General features: G+C 39.6%; 1 protein-coding gene across 1 annotated transcript; it reads left to right on the top strand.

Annotated features, from left to right (window-relative positions):
- Nucleotides 1-4: 4 nt before the first annotated feature.
- LOC128572622 (lysozyme-like protein 1) lies at nt 5-17,933 on the top strand. The gene is made up of 4 exons (XM_053572591.1): nt 5-162; nt 714-872; nt 16,001-16,079; nt 17,852-17,933. Exons 1-4 carry the CDS (start codon nt 24-26, stop codon nt 17,931-17,933), a joined length of 459 nt encoding a protein of 152 aa, XP_053428566.1. The 5' UTR covers nt 5-23.
- The last annotated feature ends 889 nt before the right edge of the window (nt 17,934-18,822 follow it).

Here is an 18,822-nt window from a genome sequence, read left to right as displayed (position 1 = left end):
TCTGCCTCCACCAGGCTTCAGGGATGAAGGCTGCGGGCATTTTGGCCCTGATTGGCTGCCTGGTCACAAGTGCGGAGTCCAAAATCTACACTCGCTGCAAACTGGCAAAAATATTTGCAAGGGCCGGCCTGGACAATTATGCAGGCTTTAGCCTTGGAAACTGTGAGATTTTTGTTTGTTCTTTCTTCCTGCATTTTCTCTGTCTCTGACCTGACCTCTGAGATAGCGAAGGGCCCAGCTACACCCTTCTCTGTTTGCTCCAGCTTTTCCAGGCTCTTGACTGCCCTCCCTCTAGCCCCACCCCCACCCAAGGGATGGCTGCTGGGACAGTCACACACTGTCCCCAACAGCTGCTCTCTGAGCCTCTTTCTATACCTCCCTTGCCCCTCACCTCCTTATCCTTGGGATCCTGTATACCAGTGAGGGAAGGAGAAAATAATGCCACCCCTGCTGTCATCGTCAGGGGGAGGACCTGGCTTTTGGTGGTAGCCTAGACTCAGCCACTGACAGCTTCAGGTGTACCTATCCCAGCCTTCCAAGGCCCCCCACCAGATGCACCACCCTCCCTGCCCCACCCTGGGGCTTGTTGGGATGGGAGAATTAAGTAACTGTGGGTGAGGAACTCCCTCCCTCTGCCCCCCCACCAGCATTAAGAATTGGTTTACAGAAAACAGTGCGATTCCTCTCCTGGCACCCTTGGCTCCCCTCTCTAGGGATCTGCATGGCATATTATGAGAGTGGCTACAACACCACGGCTGAGACTGTCCTGGAAGATGGAAGTATTGACTACGGCATCTTTCAGATAAACAGTTACACGTGGTGCAGATACGCAAAGCTGCAGGAGAAGAACCACTGCCACGTTGCCTGTTCAGGTACACTTTTGATTTGCCAAGGATGCCATCCTCAGGGACAAAGGAAAGAAAGCTGACAATGGGATATCTGTCCATTTTCTGCTTTAACTAAGATTTGGCATTCAGATTTGCAAATAGGTCTATTCTAAACTAATGAATGATTCAAGGTCCTATGCGCTACTTGTCAAAAAGTGACTTCTTCCCTCTAGGATAGTTTTTATTAAACCCTCCACCAAAACATTGGAGATGGACCAATGTTACCTTTACTGCCTTTTTCTGTATAGAGAAATTCTTGATGTCTTCAGTAGCAGGAGGAGGCCTCTTTCCAGGAACAACTCACTCAAAGGCTGTAGTTTGGGCTTCTTTGTGCAGAATGAGCCAAATGAATGCACTGTACATTTCTTTAGCAGTAGACCGTAAGCTAGAATCCACTTCCACCTCTTCTTGCACTTTGGCCATCTAAGAAATAAATGTATGCACAGCATTGAGGATGCATCAGACACGAATTCTGCTTTATGAGCATTTTTATGCAATGAGTAAAGACACTATGTACTTATGTGAAGTTCAATAAATGACTATACGCAGGTGTGGATTGAAGCAGTGAGCTTCAGAGGAAATGATAGTGTTAATAAAACCATGGAGGGAGTGGCGGTTCTGTAAACACAGTGATATTTGACCTGAGACTTGAAAGATATCTGCAAGATGGGTAGAGATGGAGAAAAGTCATTCCAGGCAAGAACAGCAGAGAGGTCATGTGAGAAGACATGGAGCATGGACAGAGAGTACTGAGATGTTCGTTCTATGTATAACAAAGTGGATGCAATGAGGAATCACAGGACATGTGGTTGGGAAGGCTGCTTACTACCCCAGAATTGCCTTGAAAGCCAGTCTAAGGAGCTGATGGTGATTTTTGCCTGTAATAGGGAGCCAGGAAAGGTCAGTTAATTATGCTTTGAGTCAGCAAGACTGATCTGCCAGCATGGTCTGGAATAGATTAAAGAAGAGAACATTGAATTGTTGAGGTAAGAGACAAAAAGACCTGAACGGTGGTCATGGTTGGGGACATGGAGAAGAGGAGATGAAAACCAGAAGTACTGAACAGGTGGAGGGGTGGAGCTTAGTAAATGACAGTCTCGTTTGAGTTCACTCTAGAATATAAGGCCCTTGAAGGCAGAGAGTTTTGTCTATTTCATTCATTGATTTCAGTGTCTAGAATGGTGCCTGGCCTTTGTAGGCACTCAGTAAATATTTATTAAATAAACAGATGGAAGGAATGAGGAGTAAGGGTGTAGTCAGAGAGTCATAAAATATTCTCTGGAAAATTCTTTGGGAGCAGGAAGTAAACTGTGCTTCAATTTCTCTTTGCCCATGTACAGTAGTCCTCACTTGTCAGAGGGGTATACATTCCAAAACCCACCCCCTGAAGCTGTGGATAACCCCTAAACCTATGTGTTTCCTGTACACATATATCTATGATAAAGTTTGGTTTATAAGTTAGGCACAGTGAGATATTAACAATAATGACTAATAATAAAATAGAGTAATTATAACAATGTATTGTAATAAAAGTTATGTGCATATGGTCTCTTCCTCTCTTTCCTCTCTCTAAATATGTTACATTAATAAAAATAACTCCCTATGTTGGGGGCAAGATGTGGTGTAAGAGGGACTGTACCTGACAAATGCAATTAGTGTAACCTGGTTTCTTGTACCCTCAATGAATTCCCAACAATAAAAAAAAATAAAAAATAAAAAAATAACTCCCTGTGGTTGACCATGGGCAACTGAAACCATAGAAGGTGAAAACAGATAAGGTGTAACTATAGTACAAGATAATCAGTATTTATGTTTGACTGTATGAGTAACTGAATAATATGTTAATTTATCAAGTAAATTTTTCCTACCCTTACATTAACACAGAATAGTCACTACCTCCTGAGGCAGAGTTCCCAATTGTTAATTAGGCCTTAGTTTAGAACATTCTTCTGTTAGGCCAAATCTACCTCCTTATGGCTCTCTAGTTTTTCGTTCTGTATTTATGCAAAACAAATTTGCTTTCTTTTAAACATAGAAACTTATGAACTGTTTGCAAATGATTCATAAATATTTTTCATCTGTGAGCTAAAACATTAGTATCTTTGCCTTTCTACAGGTATGACTTGAACCTTTACCTGGTCTGATCATGTTAGCATTCCCTAATAGCTTACCAATGGGGATTTCAATTAAATATGGTGACTGGATACATGCATTTACCTCCATGGTGGGCTTGACAAAGGCCCTCCAGAATGTCCACTCTTTAATCCCTGAGATCTATGAGTATGTTGCCTTACGTGGCAAAAATGACTTTGCAGATGTGATGAAGGGTCTGAATCTTGATAGGGGGAGATTATCCTAGGTGATACGGGTGGGCCCAATCTAATCACATGAGTCCTTTAAAGCAGAGAGTCTTGCCTCCTGATGATCAGAGAGAGATCTGATGACAAAAGGAGGTAAGATTCAAATGTGGGAGAAACTTGACCCACCATTGCTGGCTCTGAGGAGGATGTAAAGGGCCAGGAGTCAGGAATGTTAAGTGGCCTACAGAAGCTGGGAATGGCCTTCCACTCTCAGCTAGCAAGCAACAGGGATTTCAGTCCTACAACCACAAGGAACAGGAATTCTGCCAGGACCCAAGTAAGCGGGGAAATGGATCATCTCCCAGAGCCTCCAGAAAAAACAAACAGCTTGCCAACACCTTGACTTCGTTGGGGTGAATTCTATGTCACTCTTCTGACCTACAGAACTGGAGGAAATTTTTGTGTTTTTTAAGCCACTGAGTTTGTGGTAATTTGTTATGGCAGCAACAGAAAACTAATACACCTCTGTTCTGTTTGGATATCCTATTAATGTAATAGTAAAGAGATTTAAGAATAAACAAGATAAAAAAGGCATAAATCCAAAAAGACAAAATAAATGAAAGAAGAAACAGTAACAAAATTAAAAAAAAAAATTAGAAGCTAGAAAGAAGGAAGCAGTGGTGACTGACTTAGTGATTACAGAAATCTGAATCCTAAGTCAACAATGGGAAAGCCAAGACACTACCATGAAAACTCCACAAGACTCAGAAGTTAGTAGCATCAGCTACTTCTGGAAACTGGAGTGGAAGTAGATTGAAAACAGGAGGATCTTTTGAAATTCCCGTTAAGGAGCAGTTAAACTATCAATTTCCTTCCTTACTGCACTCACCTATTGACTATCCCATCCCAACCCCAGCATAATACTAGGACTTCATCCTCTAAACATAATGAAGTAGAAATCTCACAACTGAAAGACCTCAACAACCTTTGAGTGTGAGAGCTCCAGATTAAAGACATAAAAAACTGAGTTAAAATTTCCCTAGTGTTAGTCAAATCCTATAATGATAGCAGCCAGGCTAGACTCCTGAAATGAAAATATTTTCTTTTAGGGAATCTGTCCAGATGAAAAGGAAATAACTAAAAGTTCTGAGTGGGACTCCCCAGTAAACAACCCTGCTCAAGCCTTTCTATAGGGAGGGTCACAGTTGAAAATTTTCCCCTCTGTATACAGAGCTTCCATCAGCTTCTTAATGACCTTCTCTTAAATAGGTGCAGATAGCCAAGGATCACCATACTTCAGAAGAGTGTCACTGATATAAAAAAAAAAAGACAAAAACAAACAGAAAAACTCATTGAAAAAAGAGATTATACAGTTTTCAATTGAATTGAAAACTTCAAATAAAAAAAATATCATTAATGTCTTCAGACAGACAACAGAAGATGTATTGAAGAAATAAAACAAGCTTTTTAAAAGAATGAGAAAGAAGGAAGGAAGAAAGGAAAAAAGGAAGGAAAGTTTAGAAAAATAAAAATAAAATAAAAGCCTTTGGAAAATAAAAATATGGTAGCAGAAGCCAGGCACAGTGGCTCAAACCTGTAATCCCAGCATTTGAGGAGGTTGACGTGGGAAGATTGTTTGAGGCCAGGAGTTTGAGGTTAACCTGCTGGGCAACAATGAGACCCCATCTCTGAAAAAAAAAAAAATAGCCAGGTGTGGTGGCAGATGCCTGTCATCCCTTCTACTTGGGAGGCTGAGGCAGGAGGATCCATCTTGTAACCCCAAGAGTTTGAGGTTACAGTGAGCTATGATGCTATGATGACGCTTCTTCATTCTACCCTTGTGATAGAGTGAAACTCTGTCAAAAAAAATATATTATAGCAGAAATAGGACATTCAATAAATTCGTTGGAAGATAACATTGAGGAAGTCTTTCTAAAAGCAGAATGAAAGAAAGAGATAGATGGAAAATAGAAAAAATAAGCATAAAAAAAGAATGGACATGAAAGAATACAAGTTTCAGCAGGAGAGAAGAGAAACAATAGATAGTATAAAATCTTTTTTTAAAAAGTTCAACCAAAAGAAAAACCGAAAGTTCATCACAAGAGCAGAACGGTAGTCTCCCCCCTTATCTACAGTTTTTCTTACTATTATTTAAATTACCCATAATCAATTGTGATCCAAAGATATTAAATGGCAAATCCAGAAATAAAATATTCATAACTTTAAAGTGCATGCCATTCTGAATAATGTGTTGAAATCTTGCAATACTCTGCCGCATCCTACCCAGGATATGAATAATTCCATTGTTCAGTATATTCACACTCTATGCACTACCGTTCCCTTAGTTACCTAGTATCTGTCTTGATTATCAAATTGAAGAAATAAGGTAGATATAGGGTCTGGTACTATCCGTGGTTTCAAGACTCTCCTGGGGGTCTTGGAATCATCCCCCACAGATAAGGGGAAACTACTTCACAACAAATTAATGTAGACTTTCACTAAGGCACATCCTTATAAAATTTCAGAACACTAGACACAGAATATATGACAAGCTTCCTTCCATGAGAGAAAAACAATAAACAGGTACTATACAAAAGTTCAAGTATCAGAGTGACATCAGACTTCTCAACCACAAACTGGACGCTGGAAGAAAATGGAACAATGCTTCCAAAAATTCTGAGGAAAAATTATTTCCAATCAACAATTCTGTACTAACCCAATTATCAGTTCATTTTGAGAGTAGAATGAATACATTTTTAGACAAGCAAATTGCTAACATTTTTGCCTCCTATGTTATAAAGAATCCTAGCTGTAAAACTTAGGAAATGCAAAACTGGGTGATTTGAAGAAATTTTAATAAAGGGGCTACCTAACGAAAGTATAATCTGATCATAGGAAAGCCATGGAGGGATAATAAAGAGAGGAATTAGGAACAGCAGGTCATTACCACCTCCTGCCCCAAAGAAGAATGGAAAGAATCGAGACCAACATTTAGATACAAAGGGTCTGCCAGGAAAAGACTTTCTTGTAGGACCTGTGACCTCCCTTCAAGACCTATAGCTCATGCTGAGTGACCCACCAGGGAAAAAAAGCTGGAAAAATATATATCCCAGCCTCACTGTGCTTCCTCCCTTCCTTTCCTGCTGGTTCTCACTCTCATTAAACCCTCTTAGAAGTCAAGGACAACAGCACCCATTGATACCATCTATGGGTCTATTTCCTGATGCTCAGCTCATGGCCAAGAAGGATAGACAGTGGATGTGTAGGTTCAAAGATAAGATACACCATACAGTCACCATGCAACCTTATTCACAACACCATGGGACAAGTGCTCCACTGCAAGGATAAAATAAACCAAGAAATAGGAAGACACAGTTCTAGAAAACAAAGGATTCATTAAGAAAGAAAGACAAAGAGAATAACTAGCATAATTGTGAGGGATAATCCCAGGATGAACTTTTATTATGGATTTCTAATTATATCTCATTGTGGTTAGAGAACCGTCTACATAGTTTCAAACCTTTAAAATTCTTTAACCTTGTTTTATAGCACAGCACATGAGTCTTATGGCAAATGCGCACTTGAAAAAAATGTTTATAGTTAGTGGATGAATGTTCTCTAAATGACTATTACATCTTTACTGATTTTCTTGTTTGTTATATCATACAGTGAGAACATACTAAAACTTGCAACTATCATTATAGTTTTGCCCATTTCTCCTCTCAGTCTTGTCAGTTTTAGGTGATATGTTATTGAGTACATACTCATTGCGAATTATTATGTCTTCATGATGAATTGACCCTTTTATTACGGGAGTCAGTGTTTCTCCTAAACTCTAGTTCTATGTCTTATCCAGAAATCTCCTTTGGCTAATAGGCACACCAGCATTCTTCTGGGAGGTATTTGCAATGGTGTGTTTCTTTCCTTTCTTTTTCTTTTAACCATTTGTGTCTTTATATTGATTTATTTTTTCTTTTTTGATATGGAGTCTCACTTTGTCACACTTGGTAAAGTGCCATGATGTCATATCTCACAGCAATCTCAAACTCTTGGGCTCAAGTGATTCTTTTGCCTCAGCCTCTGAGTAGCTGGGACTACAGGCACTGCCACAACATCTGACTATTTTTAGAGACAGGGTCTCGCTCTTGCTCGTGTTGGTCTCGAGCCCATGAACTCAGGCAATCCACCCACCTCAGCCTCCCAGAGTGCTAGGATTATAGGTGTGAGCCACCACCCCTGGCCTGTATGTCTTTATATTTAAAGTGACTTTCTTAGAAGTAACAAATACTTATGCGTTACATTTACATCAATTCTGACAATCACTGTTTTTCAATTCAAGTGATTACTACACCAACAGTCAGCAAATGTCTCCTACGGGGTCATATAGTAAATATTTTAGACTTTGCAGATCATGTGGGTTTTATTGCAACTATTCAACCATGACATGAAATGAAAGAAGCCATAGAAAATATGTAAATGAATGGGCCTGGTTGTGTTCCAATAAAGCTTTAATTACAAAACAGGAAGTTGTCCTGTGGGCTATCATTTGCTGAACCCTTTGTTAGACCATTTACATTTAAGGTGATTATAAATATGGATGGCTAGCTTTAAATCCCATCTTGCTATTTTGTTTTCTATTTGTGCCATCTCTTTTTGCTTCCATTTTTTCCCCCCAGCATTCTCTTTTACTGTCTTCTTACCTGTACCTCTATTTTATTTTTAGTAGTTACTCTAGCCATCATTATGTTATCACATTCTACCTTCAAATAACACACCACTTAATATATATTATAAACATTTTGTGACAGTGTACTTCAATTTTCCCCATCATCCTTCATTGTATGTTGTCATGCATTTTAACTTCTACATATTATATACCTCAAGATGCATTTTTATTATTTTTGCTTTAGCCAATTAAATTTTTAAATGAAAGAAAATATTTCATTATATTTATCACATATTTCCTACTTCCAATACGCTTCATTCTTTTAGTGAATTCATTTGACCAAAGACAGTTAAATGATACTATTTTCTTTCAGCCTGAAGAACTTCCTCACTTTCTCTCTGGAATAGCTAACTACTAGCAAGCATTTAGTTCGGCTTTTGAAGGATATTTTCCCTAAGCATAAAATTCTAGGCTAACAGTTGTTCTCTTTTCAAGTTGTTAAAGATGCTCCATCGTCTTCTAGCTTGCATTGTATATAATAGGAAATCGGTGATTTTCTTATCTTTGTTCCCTGCATGTAACGTGTCTTTTTTCCTGTAGCCCTTTTAAGATTTTTCTCTTCATCACTCATTTTCAGTAATTTGATTATGTGTGGGGTATCTGTGTTTATCTTACTTGGTATTCATTCACATTTTGGATCCCTGAGTTTATACCTTTCATTAAATTTGGAAAATTTTTAGTCATTCTTTCTTCAAATACTTTTTCTTTTACTTTTTTTTTTCAAATCCTTTTTTTTTCTCTGCCATGATTCTAATGGCATACGTTAGATCATTAATGTTATCTCACAGGCCACTGTGAGAGGTTCTTCATATCTTTAGTCTATTTCCTGCTCTCTTTTTTTAATTTTCAATAGTTTCCATTGCTGTATCTTCAAATCCATTGGGTTTATTTTTTCTCCTGAACATTCTATCTATTAAACTGAGCAATTGGAAGTTTCATTTAAGATACCAGATTTTTTATTCAGCATTGGGTAATTTTTTAATCTTTCATTTCACAAAAAAATTTTATTTGTGTTTTTCTTTTAAGTCCTTGATATAAATAAGCATATTTATAAGCACTGTTTTAAATTTCTTATCTGCTAATTCAATCAACTGTGTCATTTCAAGCTCCCTTCAGCTTGGCTTTGGGCAGGCAGCCATTGTGGGAAAGGCACACAGGAGGGTCCTAGTGCATGGCTGGCTCTGTCACCCCTGCTGAGCTTGGCAGCCATTCTTGGGGTGAGATGAGCACTCCCCCAAAACTACTTTGTCATCAGGGGGTACTGTTTGAAAGGTGAAGACATGCCACCTGAGAGATCTGGTGAGAGCTTTGGGATCCTAATCCCATGGGGACTGAGTAATCTCAGTCTTCCAGTGAGATCTAGGTCTTTCCATTGAGTGATTTTTCTTCTGGTTATGTGTCACATTTTATGCCCTTTTGCACATGGAATAATTTTTTATTGGATACTAGACATGGTGTATACAACTTCGTTGAGTGTCTGGATTAGGCTATGTTTCTCTAACAAATGTTGAATTTCATTTTACCAAGCAATTATGTTCATTCTGATCATCTTAGCCCTTCTAAGGCATGCTCTTTGAACTTTGTTAGGGAGGCTCTAGAGTAGTCTGTATAATAAGATCACTTTAGTCTACTACGTAATACCAAAGCATGACTTATCTAGTGCCTCTTCTGAATGTCCTAGGGGTTCACCAAGATCTTCTCTTTGGAAATCAAATGTTTCCCAGTCCTGCGTGGGCTCTTTAATTGTCCAGCTCCTTCGTAGTTATTATCTGCTTAGTCTCATGGAGTTTTACACTTTCCATGCCCAGGTTGGCCTTCAGCCAAAGATTTGGGGGAACCCCTATACAAATTTCTGGTGTTCTTCCTATGGGCAGCTCCTACTTCTTAGATATACTTCTCCACAAATTCCAGCTGCATTAGGCCTCTAAAGTCTGTCTCTTGCCCTAGCAGGGTTGTACCTCAAGAGGAAGGCTCCTCTGGGCAGGAAGTCATAGCAATTCTAAGGCTCACCACATTTTTTTTCTATAAAGGATGGTGATCCTGCACTACCAGTTTCCTGCTAGCTGAAAATAATTTATTTATTTATTTATTTTTTTTTTTGAGACAGAGTCTCACTTTGTCACCCTTGGTAGAGTCCCATGGGGTCATAACTCACAACAACCTCAAACTCTTGGTCTCCAGCAATCCTCTCTTGCCTCAGCCTCCCAAGTAGCTGGCACTACAGGTACCCACCATAATGCCCGGGGTCTCTCTCTTGCTCAGGCTGGTCTCCAACCTGTGACCTCAAGCAATCCACCCACCCCGGCATCCCAGAATGCTAAGATTACAGGCATCAGCCACCACTCCAGGCACTTGAAAATAACTTCTTTATATATTTTTTAGTTTTCTAGTTGTTTTGCCAAAATCTATTACCCCATCATGGCATGCTTGCCTTTACATACAGTTTTCTAATTTAATATTGTTCAATTTTGTTCCAGTTAAGGAAGTTTGGAGCAATTGTCTATCTTGTCTCGTCCATGTGTAAGATAATAATTGATTGTATGAAATTAGAGTGTCGGACAGGTCATGGTTAGAGGTGAAGGGACACACATATCTGTTTTCTCATCAGAAAGAGCAGGATATATAGTCAAGGACTGCTTTAAAATAGAAAAACAGGATATTGGTTTTATATCCTAATCACCCCTCCCTCAGCCTCAGGCCAGAGAATCTTTCATCATGAACAACGTCATTTGTATCATGGAAGTGGGGACATTTGTGGAAGCAAGTTAGCACAGCTTTTAATCTTTGGGGAAATTCTAGAGTAGTCTGAATAGTAAGACCACTTATTCTACCAAGACATGACTCATCTACTGCCTCTTTTGAATGTCCTAGGGATAGGTTAACAAGGATTATGTATAATAGTCCTTGTTATACATAGGACATTTCATGCCCTTCTTGTGATATACCAGACTATCTCCCCACTCCTCATTGCAAATTGTATTCCTAAAATTCCTGCTTACCTTTCCCAAACTATTGCAACTGAAATTTTTAAAAATATTTCCATATATAAAGCATACACACACACACACACACACACACAACCACACATACACACACATATACAAACACACATACACACATAGATACACATGCACACCATGATCAAAATTCCTGGTAAAATACAATCTTTGTTTTCAGCACAGGCTTCATTAAAATAAGACATATTTAAGGAAAAGGTCATTACTGGATTTTCTATCTGGTCTAGTTTACGTATATTAGTCTTATCAGCCAAGTATCTGAGCTGAACTTTGTCATTTTAAAGAGGAGAAAGAGATGTAATTCTTTTTTTTTTTTAATTATTTATTTATTCTATTAAGTCACAAACACATAGATCATGCATACATTGGTGCCTTTATGGGGTACAATGTGCTGATTTTATATACAATTAGGAATGCTTACATCAAACTAGTTAATACGGCTTTGACCTCATTTACTTTTGTGTTAAGACATTTATACTCCATGCAAGTTAATACGTTCCTTTTGGAAAGTTGTTTGAAGAGATATAATTCTGGGGGACGGTGGCTGTCCTTCAGTTAAGAAGCAGGAGATGCCAGCGAGAGACAGAGACACTTTGATGCATAACTAGCCAAAGTAAGAACTGTGGCTCTTTTTGTGTAGAAGATTGCTGTTTTGTTAGACGCGGAAGAATAAACTATTATGTTGAATAATGCTTTGCTGTTCAACACAACCCTTTCCTTATTCATGTTTGACTGGACAGGCTTGTCTATTTAAAGTAAATTGGGCAGAAACAATTATTGGCACGAATCCTCATTAAAAAAAACGTGCGCGCTATTTGATCTTATTTCTGCCTCTCTGCTGCCCCTCGGTGGCTATTTCTTGTAACAGCTCCTTGTTGCGCGAAGTACTTTATTTCCCAGTCCCCCACCTTCCTTAATCTATTTTCCCGAGCAAATTTAGTCATGCCCAAGGAGCACTTTCAAAACATCTCAATTATGCAACAAAATGCTCTAAGTCGGAGGCAGATGAAGAACTTCACACGGCGTTCACTTCCTGGGTCTGCGTCTCCTAATCCTCCCAGGAATCCTTAAATGGCATCTCTGGCCTAGCAAACTGTTTTGCCCCAAATACAAAGCTTGCTCTTTTGTGTACAAGCCTGGAATGTGCTCCAATCCTGCAATAATAGATGCACTCTGCTGCTTCTTTGCCATGTATAATCCTCATCCTTCCCACCCCATGAGATGCCACTGACCTTACTTGCCCCGGGAAACGTGCCCAACCACTTCCAAACACAAACCACGGTTTATCAAGCACTTATGCACCCAGACTAAAATGATCCTAACTGGAACCTTTATCAGTTACCAAACAGTTAAGTTTGGATAACCTCATAGATTAAATAATTACTTGAAAAATTAATATTTATATTTTTCTTATCAACTTTATTAGCATAGAGTGTTTCATAAGCAGGAATCTTTGCTTAATTGGCTTCTGTTGGAAGGAGGAGGCAGAAGGTTAACAGGACTTAAGCCCTAGGTTGGAACACAGCCCATCTACTAGATGTGTAACCTCAGCCTGTAGGAATAGCAATAGTACCTGTTGAAATGATTGTTCTGAGGACCAATAGAGATTTTGCATGAAGAAACTTAACATGTGCCTGACATGGAGTAAGATGTTACCCAGTAATAATAGCTATTATTATTCTAAATACTTAACATCTCTAGAAACAAGGCAAAGCCTTTTATAAGCTAACACAGCTTTGTTGTTTAAACTGCAAGTGCTAGTCAATTTGCATATACTGTTTCCATTACCCTCACTGATAATATCTTCCATTAATTTTCTACCAGTTAATAGAATTTTGTTTTAAAGAAAAACTAAGCCACATTTAGAATAAATTTGCTTAAAATAAATATTCATACATCAAGACCTTTAGCTTCTAGTTAAGCCAAACTGAGAATGCAACAAAATTAGCAAGTCAAGGAAACAGATACTCATGGAAAAATTCTACTTTCAACTGAGTTAACAAAGTAATTTGGTATTACAATGCTCTGTTGAAATGCAGCGTTTCTGGCTAACATTATCCTTTTTGGTTATTTTTTTTCCGTAACAAAAATAATGCATTCCTATTATAAAAAGTCTTTAGAAAACAAACAGCCAAGATTTAAGAACATCAGTAATCCCACAAGGAAGAGCTGATGCTTCTTAAAATACTGGTGAATTTATGACTATATATTTTTTTCTAAACCAGTGCTGTCCAACAGAACTTACTGTGATGATGAAAATTTGTTTCTCTACACTGTCTTCTATGAGAACCACTAGCCTTCCGTGGCTATAAAGCATCTTAACTGTGTCTACAGCAATTAGGGAACTGATGATTTCATTGCATTTAACGTTGCTATTTAATTTTTTTTGCAGTTTTTTGAGGTATAACTGAAAAATAAAATGTATGCATATTTAAGGTATATAACACAATGATTTGACGTATGTATAAATTACGAAATGATTACTTTGATGCAATCCGGTTTATTAATATATCCATCACTCTCACACAGTTACTCCTTGTGTGTATATGATGTTCTTTACCTTATAGTTAGGATCAACATCTCCCCATTTCCTCACCCTCCATCCCCTGCAACCACCATTTTATCTTTGTTTGTTTATTTGCTTTTGAGACACAATCTCACTGTGTTGCCCTGGGTAGAGGAGTACCATGGCATCATAGCTTCAACTCTTGGGTTCAAGTGATCCTCTTGCCTGAGCCTTGTAAGTAGCTGGGCCTACAGGTGCCTGCCACAACACTGGTCTAGTTTTTCTATTTTTACTAGAGATTGGGTCTCAGTCTTGCTCAGGCTGGTCTCAAATTCCTGAGCCCAAGTGATTCACCTGCTTCAGCTTTCCAGAGTGCTAGGAATACAGTACTTTTATGTAGTGCTTGCCTTTATGATTTCAACTTTTTTGGATTCCACAAAGCAAGTGAGATGATGCAATATTTATGTTTCTGTGTCTCCCTTCCTTCACTTAGCCTAATGTCCTCAAGTTCATCATGTGTCTGAAAGATCAGGATTTCCTTCCTTTTATGGCCAAATCATATTCCATCCTATAAGAAACTACATTTTTAAATCTCTTCATCCCTCAGCAAACAACATTTAAATTTAAATAGTCACATGTGACTCCCATATTGTATACCACAGTATAGCTCTCGATGGATATTTTTCCAATACTGGAAACTTACCATTGCATTAAGAGCATTTCCTTCTATTACCAAACATCCTGTGAAAACATGATTTAAGTCACTTCTTGTCTCATTAAATGAAGGTATTATTATTCATTTGAACATCCAAATTATGAGGCTATTGGATTTTTTTCCATTGTCACTCTTATAAATAAAGCTACAGTAAACCACTTTACTGTACAAATAAATCTTTGTCTAAAGTCATGATTATTTCATTAGGATGGATCCACAAAGAGAAATTACCAGGCCAAAGGATGAGAACTATTTATTTATTTATTTATTTAAGACAGAGTCTCACTCTGTCATCATAACTCACAGCAACCTCAAACTCCTAGGCTCAAGTGATACTCTTGCCTCAGCCTCCCAAGTAGCTGGGACTACAGGGGCAGGCCACAACGCCTCTATAGTTTTTCTATTTTTAGTAGAGGTGGTGTCTCACTGTTGCTCAGGCTGCTCTTAAACCCCTGAGCTCAAGCGATCCTCCCACCTCAGCCTCTCAGAGTGCTAGAATTACAGGCGTGAGCCACCACGCCCAGCTAGTATAAGAAACTCTTTCTGGTTCTAGGTATCCGCTGCTACTTTGCTTTCCTGAAAGGATCCTTTATACCCTCAGCAGCCAGTACTCCAGAGCAGCTATCTCATTACACTCTGGTCAACGTGGAGCATTTCCCCAATTCTCTAAAGTTCTTCACTTAATTGATAAATAGAAATGATATCAGTGGCTTGGATTTTCCTGTCCTTGATTGGTGGTTGTGACATTCATGGAGATAGAGCTCCTAAGCCCCCCTCTAAAGGAAGACATGTTGCCCCAGCTGTACTGGGGTGATGAGCAGATAGTCTCCCTGTCACTACCTCCAGGGTCTGCCTCAGCTACAGAGAACTGTCCCACCTAAGGTCCCTTCTGGGGTAGCACACACGGAGTGAACACCAAAACCAAGCAAGGCAGTGGTACATAGATCTGGCTATCTGGGCCCAACTTGGACAACACTGATGGAGTAGTAGTCACTCCCCTCATGGCTGAGTGGGCTAAGGAATTGTTGGGCCTGCATCCCAAATGGACTCCTCCATCTGTCTATTCAATCCTGCCTTCTCCCCATTTCTTTCACAGGCATGACTCCCTCAGTGGAGTGCCATGGGGTCATAGCTCACAGTATCTTGTACCCCAAATCCATTTCAGCATCTGCTCCTGGAACTAACTTGTAACCACAGTGATATTGGATATGTTTTATGTTTATTCGCCCTTTTCTGTTATATTTGTGTTGAGAGGGTCACTTCCAGGCAAGCAGGAAGGAATGCTGATATCACTTAATACATTTCAGTCAAAAGATGGGTCATGTCCAAAGCAACAGAAAAAGTAACAAAGACGAAGACTGACAAATTTGCCTTAAAAGTTAAAAATCTATGCATATGAAAAATAGCTCAGACAAAAATATTTTACAAAGGCATATACTGGAACATAACAATAAACAAAAGATTAATATTAACCTATAAAAAGATCTTACATGTCAAACTAACCCAAATAGAGAAAAGAGTATAGTATCTTGTCTTAAGTGCATATTTCCTTGGAGCATAAAAAACATTCTCTCACTGTGCCCTCTCTAAACACATTTCCAGAAACCCTTCAGGACTGGGCTATTGCTCTGGAACTTCAGAAGTCCAGAATGAGGATGTTTTTGACACAAATTATTTCATAATATTTGCGAAGAAGCTTAGAATGAGAATATGGCTCTGTAGAGCATGTCATAGTTTTTTCAACCTTCCTCTTCCAAAAACAGTGAGAAAAATGAGGAAAGCCTAATTTCAGCTCACCTGCCCCAATAACAAAGACTCAGCTAACCCTCCCACCTCCTCTCTTTTACAGCCTTGGTCACTGATGACCTCACAGATGCGATAATTTGTGCCAAGAAAATTGTTAAAGAGACACAAGGGATGAACTATTGGTAAGAGTCTTTCTTTAGGAGACTTCGGCTGGCATGGGCAAAAGTGTCTTTTCATCATGGCTACAGTGGCTGCTGACAGATCTCTACAGAGTGGTTTACTGATTTGAACGTGACTTGGTCTACATTTTTTTTTTTTTGAGACAGAGTTTCACTTTGTCAGTCTCAGTGGAGTGCTATGGGGTCATAGCTCACAGTAAGCTCAAACTCTTGGGCTTACATAATCCTCTTGCCTCAACTTCCCACGTAGCTGGGACTATAGGCGCCCACCACAACGCCCAGCTATATATTTTTTAGAGATGAGGTCTCACTCTTGCTCAGGCTGGTCTTGAACTCCTGAAGCTTAAGCAATCCACCCACTTGGCCTCCCAGAATGGTAGAATTACAGGTGTGAGCCACCACGCCTGGCCATCCATCAGTGTGTGGGTGTGCAGTGAACTAGTTGTAGCAGGCATGAGAAGACCTGGGATTGGGTCAGGATAATTTGCAATTGCTTTTCTTTTTTTCTTTTTCTTTTTTTTGTAGTTTTGGGCCAGGCCTGGGTTTGAATCTGCCGCCTCTGGCATATGGGGCCAGGATCCTACTCCTTTGAGCCACAGGCACCGCCCTGCAATTGCTTTTCATGTGAAGGTGTCCAAAACCATGGAGAGAGGGGTACTTTCTAATGTTAATTGGAAAGGATCCATCTAGTCAATATACCAGAGGGAATAAAAACTTGAGTTTTCTCTAGATTTGGATAAGATTTTGAGGGCTACAGCAACATTTTGTGAGGAATGAGGTCAATCAGGAGTAAGAGAAAAATAACCATGTCTGTTGTATCAGTGATCCCTAACATTTTTGGCACCAGGAACCAGTTTCATGGGAGATTATTTTTCCATGGACTGTGAGGAGGTGATTTCAGGACAATTCAAGCGCATTACATCTTCTCCTTAGATAATCAAGCATTAGATTCTCATAAGGAGTGCATAACCTAGATCCCACACCTGCCCAGTTTACAGTGGGGTTCATGCTCCTGCGAAGATCAAATGCTGTTGCTGCTCTGACAGGAGATGGAGCTCAGGCAGTGATGTGAGTGATGGGGAGCTGCTGTAAATACAGATGAAGCTGTGCTTGCTCACTTGCCACTCACTTCCTGCTATGCAGCCCAGCTCCTAATCCTTGGGTCACTCCAAAACTTTTCAGACAGACTGTGTTATAGTCTGTCATTTTACTTCCAGGAAATACAATCAACAGCATCTTTTCTGATTCACTCATGCAAATTTCAACTTGCTCAGCTTATGGGTATTTCTGGGAAGGCTTCACACGGATTTTACATTTCTTGATTTTTGTGTATATCAAAATTTTCATAATAACCCATGTAAGTCACAGACTAGCACCAATCTTTGGCCTGGGGGTTGGGGACCGTGGTGTTACACGATGACACTGGAGCATGGGACATTGCTCAGCTGATATTCAGGGCTGTCTCTGTTATTAAGCTTCTAGTGAATGTTGCTAAACGAGCCACCCACAAAGTTTCAGAGATGTGGGTACTTAATTAAATGACATATCCTTATAAAAATTTTTACTTGTTGCTGAAGTAATAATGATTAGCAGAAAACTAGGAAGAGAAAAGTCTTCACAGGGAAAAAGGATGGACTCCTTGGATCTCAGAAGCAGATGGTTATTAACTCTGGGCACAGTTGGGTATTTTGGTTAATTATTTCTAGGTTTTGAAGTTAAGAACACCTGGATTGTCATGCTTCTTTCTATTGTTCCTGCTTCCCTTTCCTCCTTAGGCAAGGCTGGAAGAAGCACTGTGAGGGCAAAGAACTGTCTGAATGGCAAAAAGGATGTGATGTTTCACGAGATGCATCTTGACCCAGTGTGCTTTGCGACAACCCCCTAGGATTTGTAATGAATGTCAAAATGCTTCGGCCATCTTGTCTCTTTCCTCCTAGTATTCCTTCTCAAAGTTGGAGGGGGAAAGCTAAGTTATATTTTTAAGGCAATAAATATTTCCGTTGAAGTGTCTACACCCTGACTTGGTTTCAGTGATGTCACAGTAGCATCATGTTCAGACCTGAAAAACACCTGCAAAACGTTGGATCCTTGGAAGGAACAGACTCCCACCTTCATTGTAAGGAGTCCTGGCTCCTGGGGCCCTGAAATAATTGTTCATTCAGAAATAAGACTCCTTGACTTGGGAGTATCGTTGCCAACCTCGTCCTAGTGCATAAGGGCCATTCTTCTCCCAGCTGACATGCACTACTCCCTCAGCTCAACACAGCCAGAGAATATTCCTGCTTCCTTGTGGGGACCTTTTGGGAAATTGTACTGAACCAAACAGATGAAATGGCAGCTCACAGTCTCAGCACCCAGAGTTCCCCATGTTATTCCAAAATCCATTTAAATTAAACTTATCCAATTTGAAAACTACACGTACATCCTCATGACAATGTTATTTGCACCTTTAGACCTGCAGAGTTCATTAGCAGTGGTCCTCAACCTTTTCAACACCAGTGATTGGTTTCATGGAAGACCTTTTCCACAGACTGGGAGCATGGGGTGGCGGGGCTGTATCTGACAGGAGGTGTAGCTTGGGCGGTGATATAAGTGATGGGAAGCAGCTGTAAATACAGGTGAAACTTCACTCCCTTGCTGGATTTCCAGCTCCAGCTATGCACACCCAGTTCCTAACAGGCCACAGACTGGTACCAATCTATAGCCCAAGGGTTGGAGACTGCAGATCTAAAGGAAGTCTGATTAT

The sequence above is a fragment of the Nycticebus coucang genome, chromosome 20 (assembly GCF_027406575.1).
Source record: "Nycticebus coucang isolate mNycCou1 chromosome 20, mNycCou1.pri, whole genome shotgun sequence".
NCBI lineage: Eukaryota > Metazoa > Chordata > Mammalia > Primates > Lorisidae > Nycticebus > Nycticebus coucang.
The sequence above is the reverse complement of the archived record's forward strand: the minus strand, read 5'-3'. Positions and strand labels throughout refer to the sequence as shown.